The sequence below is a fragment of the Sinocyclocheilus rhinocerous genome, unplaced genomic scaffold (genome assembly GCF_001515625.1).
Source record: "Sinocyclocheilus rhinocerous isolate Xijiao unplaced genomic scaffold, SAMN03320098_v1.1 scaffold797, whole genome shotgun sequence".
In the NCBI taxonomy this organism is placed as follows: Eukaryota; Metazoa; Chordata; class Actinopteri; order Cypriniformes; family Cyprinidae; genus Sinocyclocheilus; species Sinocyclocheilus rhinocerous.
Window position 1 is genome coordinate 1,155,865 of NW_015632978.1, and position 6,380 is coordinate 1,162,244.

Consider the following 6,380-nt stretch of genomic DNA (forward strand, 5'->3'; position numbering starts at 1 on the left):
TATTTTACAGATCTCCTTGCTACGTCTCTGAACTTGGGAACATTTCAGTTGTATTGCTGTCTATGCAGGGTCAGACAGCTCTCAGATTCCATCAAAAATATCTTAATTTGTGTTCCGAAGATGAACGAAGGTCTTACGGGTTTGAAACGACATGAGGGTGAGTAATTAATGACAGAATTTTCATTTTTGGGTGAACTAACCCTTTTAAGTTTTTATTTTTTACATCGTGACATATTTTAATTACAATTAAGATGTTTTGTAATTCCTATTATTCTCAATAGTTCTTATCAGATTCTCATTACTGTAAATCAGCATAAATTAAATACAGTACCACATATAATACTACACTTTATAAATATTTTACAATTTAAATAATATATAATTTATTTCACCTTACAGTAATGAGATTTGTACTAATAAACCATGTCACAGAGCAACAAAAATCTTAATGGTCATTAAAACAAGCTTCATTTACTTTACTTGCAATGCAAAATAAAGTTTCTTAATTGGTATTACATTTGGGTTGACATGTTCTTGACAGGTTCCCTGACATTCACTCCTAGAATGTGTGCGAGCTACAATGAGCGTCCACTAGGTGGCAGACTAAATTTGTTGGTGTTTTCTGAGCTGAAGTCAACAGGAAGCACATATTTCTGTCAGTTGTGAGTGGTTAAAACCCCCTTAATAAATATTCCTGCTATGTTCCAGCAGTTCCTGATTACCACACATGTACACTATGTTTCTGAGATCAACACAGGCTTGCATAGCTGAACCACAGTTCATGTGGCCAATCCTGTCACAATCCACTACTAAATGCAATAGCCGATGTTTTACATGTAATCGAAATGTGAAATCCAGAATTTGATCCTCTTACCAAGCGGATTATTGCCATTAATATTGGCAGGATTCATAGTCCACTGACTTTTACTGATTTAAAACAAACAAAATCAGTCATTCCCTCCAGCTTCTGGTTATGTAAACTAGGGTATTTCGCTGTAGACTCTCTAGGTCACCTAAACTTTTCATGAAATCAGGCCAAACATTCACACACAGCCACCAAAAGGTAGAACCGTCTCACTTCGCAAAACCATAGCCTCAGTCGAGTAACCACTTCACAACACTTCGAGATTTGGCAGAAACAGTCGATTTAACATAGAAACTTCTAGCGGCCGAAAGAGTTGATGCACGTAATCAAGGGGTCTTTAAAGGGGTCATATAATGCTACATGCACTTTTACAAGTTGTTTGAACTGAAATGTGTGTTGGCAGTGTGTGTACACAACCACCCTAAAATGATAAAAATCCACCCAGTGGTTTTTTGTTAATCTACTAAAATCTTTACCCCTTTCTCAAATCGAGCCAATCTCAGATGCCTGTCTGTGTGACATCACACAGACAGGCCCCTCCCACGATAGTTTGATTGACAGTAGCGTTTCAGCACAGACTGGACTGGTGTCTTACCTTAGACCCGCCCTGAGTGAGCTGTCATCAGTCCGCTATTGTTTCACCGCCGGAGCAGATGTAGACAAGAATGACTCCTAAGCGATTGAGGTGTTCTGTTGTTGGATGTAATAATGAACATAGCAGTCGTCATTTACATTGCGTTTGTTTTTGAAGGGAATGCGCCCCCCGGTCTACATAAATGCGTTTATGTTCCCGCGAATCATTCGTGATCCAGCTTCACCTACAGAAGAAGTGAGTGTAAGGTTTTTTTAACGAATCTTGGCAAATCGCCTTTCCTAATAATGTGCTAATTAGCAAGTTTCATGATGAATGCGGCTAAAGTAAACAGTCCCTCAGAGAGCGGCTCGGAAGAGAGGGGCGGGGTCAGCAGAGTTCATTAACATTTAAAGGTAAATGCTACAAAACTGCGTGCTCTGAAAAGAGCTGTTTTTACAGGGTAAAAAAGGTGTTTTTTACACTACCATTGAGAAATTTTAACCAAACTATGTTACAGACTTTTCATTAAGACCCTAAAGAATCATATCAACTTGTGGAAAATGGGCATCCTATGACCCCTTTAAGCAATAAAGAAGTTTAAAAATAAATACATTTAATGATTTGACTCCGTGGTCTTCATAAATAGCAGGCTAAGATAAAAGGTAAATGAGGTGAATGATTGAGGTAAATGTTGTTTAACCCCAAACTTTTTAAATATTAAATGTAACATGAATTTGTGTGTGTGTGTGTTTTTTGTCTATTATATCCTGTCGGTGTGGTCACATTTGTACAGTTTGTGTGTGCAAAATGATATCATATTTTCAGCCAATCATGTGCTTTCTCCCGTAGGTACTGGCTCCTCCCCTTCTTCCTCGAGGGCCTCGGATATCGGCCCGTTTGACTGCAGCTCCTCACCCCTGCCGGCTCTCGATAAGACCTCCATCCAACGTCGCTGCAGTTCCTCACAGTCGGCACTGAAGTAAACGGTCAAATGACTCTGGCTCATTTTGAAGGCATTGCGGCGTTCTAGACGGTCACTTGATTCGGGTAAGGACACCTCGAAGCCGATGAGGGGAATACTGCGCTGGGCTTTGACATCCTGTGCGTATGGAGAGAGAAAGAGAGAAGAAAAGATCAATACTTCACTGGTCAACCATTAACTGACCACTCTGAACCGCATTAGTCATGGAATGAATACTAAGGCCTTGTTTACATCTGGTGTTAACATCTGTTTGATCACATGACTCCTGGTAGTAACATGCATGTCAAATGCATCTCCTGTAGAGGTTTGGGGTTGGGGTTGTAAGATTTTCATTGTTTTTGAAAGAAATCTCTTCTGCTCACCAAGGCTGCATTTATTTGAGTAAAAATGGTAATATTGTGAAATATTATTTAACATTATAAATGTATTTACTTTGACCCCACATTAGTAAACAGTAATGTAAATATTTAGGCTTTTTGATAACTTTTCAATCATACATGTAATTTCTTTGATTGATTGGCAGTCTTCTGCTACTGTCTAAGGTGCATCAGGAGAGCCTGAAGCACAATAAAGCAATAAGCCCCAAGAAGCTGAATATTTTTGTGGAAAGTCTAATGGAAAGTTTCTTTTCGGATTCTTTGATGAATAGAAAGTTCAAAAGAACAGCATTTATTTAAAATATAAATCTTTTATAACATTATATATGTATTTACTTTGACCCCACATTAGTAAACAGTAATGTAAATATTAAGGCTTTTTGATACTAGCGTGGTGTAGCAGTCTATACACACGCGGTTGGCTCGGTTGTTATCGTACAACAGACGGGCACGGAACTCCGAACACTTCCCACACACCACCTGAAATCAAGAAGACCCATGTCAGCCCACTGCGTCAAAGAGCATGTCAGAAAACACAGGTGTGGTGTAACATACATGTCCACAGGCTTTGCAGTGATGCCGTCTTTTGGTAATAGAGTTGAAAGGCTCCTGACACTTCATGCACAGCGTGACCTCTTTCTCCCGGATTGGAGTGGGCGCTCGCTTTCCAAGCTCTGTGCAATTCTGAAAACAAAGAGCGGTCAGAGAATATTGCAGTGGCCACAAAACCTAAGCCACAGCTAAAAAGTGGGTTAAAATGTCATTGCATTAGAGCTAGTTATCATAAAAGGTGTTTGCTTTTAAAAGTAATGTGATTAAATGCCACTTGGTTTGATATCTAATGCAATGACATTCATGCATTTTTATGTGTGGCTTGAGCATCAAAAGACTTTGTGGAGCAACTATATTTTGTAGTTATTCATACAGATCAGGGGTTTTTAAACATTTTGATGCCACAGATGCCCAAATTTATGTCAATCCCTTCATGAAATATAAATGCTATATATTTTCATGTATGAAGACCCATTTAAACTGTGGAATTATGTGTAAAATATTATCTGGAAAATATTTTAATTATTTAGTATATATAATATACTTGCTATTAAGTTGACATCTTTTTTTGATTTGATTAATATGATTTACAACCAGTGTTTAGAAAACAGAAAGAAATGATAATTGTTAATTAATTAATTTAAAAAACTGTATTATAACATATTATATATAAAAAAATATATATTTAAAATAAATTGTTATTTTTATAATATTCAAATATATGCTTTAGTATTATTTCAATATATGTTAGTAACATAAGTTTTTTTTTTTTTTTTTATGTACATGTTGTAAACATATATGTATACATATCCCTGCAGAGCACCATAGATATACAAATGATCATTTTTAATTAATTAATTCAAAAATGTATTATATTTTAAAACTATATTATTTTATTAACATATTTGAATTGAATAGAGGTCTCTGGACCCAAGTTTGAAAATCCCTGATAGAGACTGCATTTTATTTTTCCCATAAAAAATCTGAACGAGGCCTGGATATGATTTATTTTAGTATAATTTATATATTATTCGAGTACTTATAAATATTTTGAATTGGCTTTTATTTTTCAGTTTTCATTTTAATTTTAGTAATTTTGTCATTATTTTAATATTTCTATTTAGCTTTTATTTTTTGGGATTTCAGTGTTAGTAATTTTAGTACTTCAACTTAAAATTTCATTTGGTTGCCAAGGCAACATTAACATTTTTTTTTAAGTTACATTTTTCATTTGTTATTTATTTTTCAGCTTTATTTTAATGAACAAAAATGATTTTAAATAGTTTTACTTTTAGCTTTAGGTAACAACACTGCGAGTGTTAAGATAAAACGAACCGGAGAGTTTGGAGGAGTGAAGTCCTCCTCCCGAAACGAGCAGTTGAGCATGCGGAAGGTCTCCAGCGTCTGTTCATGTCTCTGTATAGTGGCCTGGATCGCCTGTGAGAAAGTGAACAAAAATGAGAATAATGTAAGCAGGAGTGTTATAGTCGAGAGATATGAGAACCTGTGATATGATGAAGAAAAGCTCACCTGAATCCAGTCTCTCTTCTCCTCTTCCGTCCTGGTGAAAATGAAAACGGCAAACGTTTTAAAAATGCCAAAAGCCGCACATATTTCTCTTGTTTTTCAGTGGCTGATATGCTTATCTTGGGTATTTTCTCCTAATGCCCAAAAGCTCGGACAACATTTCTGTGGTTGTCAATCAACCTCAAATTTTATTTTTAAAGCAGACGAAGCACATTCCCTCAGCCGTACCTTGCTTGCAGTTCTAGTGAACGTTGTTTTCCCGACACCAGAAATGTTCGCGGTACGTTCATGCTGCTGGTCTCCTTCAGCTGTGAAGCAATGCAGAGTGAATCAGCCGTTTGATATCAGCAGATTTATTTTGAGTTTTATGCTGTAAATAAGATAAAAACATGCTGAACCTCCATGCCGTCAACGTCAATCCGTGCTCGCACTCCAAACTTCTGTCCAATCAGCCTCAGTTTGGGAACGCAGTACAACAACCTGTCATTGAACTTCAGAGAGACGAGCAAAGTTAAACGTGCATGATTTAGCAACAATTTTACTAAGAAAAAAACATTTGAAGGTATGATTTATGTCATTTATGTTTGTCTTTGACTCACCAGAATGAGGTATCTATCCTGTGATGTCCCGTTTTTAGCTGACAGTTTCAGGATGTGTCCCTCTTTAATGAGCTCATTAGTCGGGTTAACAATGTCCTCTTCTCCACCGAGCAACTCGTACACTTTCAACAGCTTTCTCATGCGCTCCTGAGGGACAAAACATTCACACGTTTGTAGAAACATTTGTCATTTCATTCAAGTAATGGCCAAAGAAATGGCCAAATTGTCCCCACCAATATTTGTTATTTTTGATATTCATATACACACATATATATCAGCAGATTTATTTTGAGTTTTATGCTGTAAATAAGATAAAAACATGCTGAACCTCCATGCCGTCAACGTCAATCCGCGCTCGCACTCCAAACTTCTGTCCAATCAGCCTCAGTTTGGGAACGCAGTACAACAGCCTGTCATTGAACTTCAGAGAGACGAGCAAAGTTAAACGTGCATGATTTAGCAACAATTTTACTAAGAAAAAAACATTTGAAGGTATGATTTATGTCATTTATGTTTGTCTTTGACTCACCAGAATGAGGTATCTATCCTGTGATGTCCCGTTTTTAGCTGACAGTTTCAGGATGTGTCCCTCTTTAATGAGCTCATTAGTCGGGTTAACAATGTCCTCTTCTCCACCGAGCAACTCGTACACTTTCAACAGCTTTCTCATGCGCTCCTGAGGGACAAAACATTCACACGTTTGTAGAAACATTTGTCATTTCATTCAAGTAATGGCCAAAGAAATGGCCAAATTGTCCCCACCAATATTTGTTATTTTTGATATTCATATACACACATATACTAGCTTTAGAAATAATATGTTCTAGGTATATATATTCTAAAAAACTAAAAATAAATATATATATATATATATATATGCGTTTATTAAAAAACTATATATAAA

General features: G+C 36.5%; 1 protein-coding gene across 1 annotated transcript in view; it reads right to left on the reverse strand.

Annotated features, from left to right (window-relative positions):
• Positions 1–2,268: 2,268 nt before the first annotated feature.
• LOC107743131 (FYVE, RhoGEF and PH domain-containing protein 1-like) overlaps positions 2,269–6,380 on the reverse strand; it is a 49,623-nt gene continuing 45,511 nt past the window's right edge. Inside the window, exons 9-16 of the mRNA XM_016556255.1 lie at positions 6,006–6,152; positions 5,805–5,897; positions 5,106–5,185; positions 4,881–4,911; positions 4,686–4,787; positions 3,354–3,482; positions 3,186–3,278; positions 2,269–2,538 (exon numbers count right to left, since the gene is read on the reverse strand). Coding sequence (XP_016411741.1) covers positions 2,269–2,538; positions 3,186–3,278; positions 3,354–3,482; positions 4,686–4,787; positions 4,881–4,911; positions 5,106–5,185; positions 5,805–5,897; positions 6,006–6,152 — 945 coding nt within the window. The remainder of the gene's footprint in view (positions 2,539–3,185; positions 3,279–3,353; positions 3,483–4,685; positions 4,788–4,880; positions 4,912–5,105; positions 5,186–5,804; positions 5,898–6,005; positions 6,153–6,380) is intronic.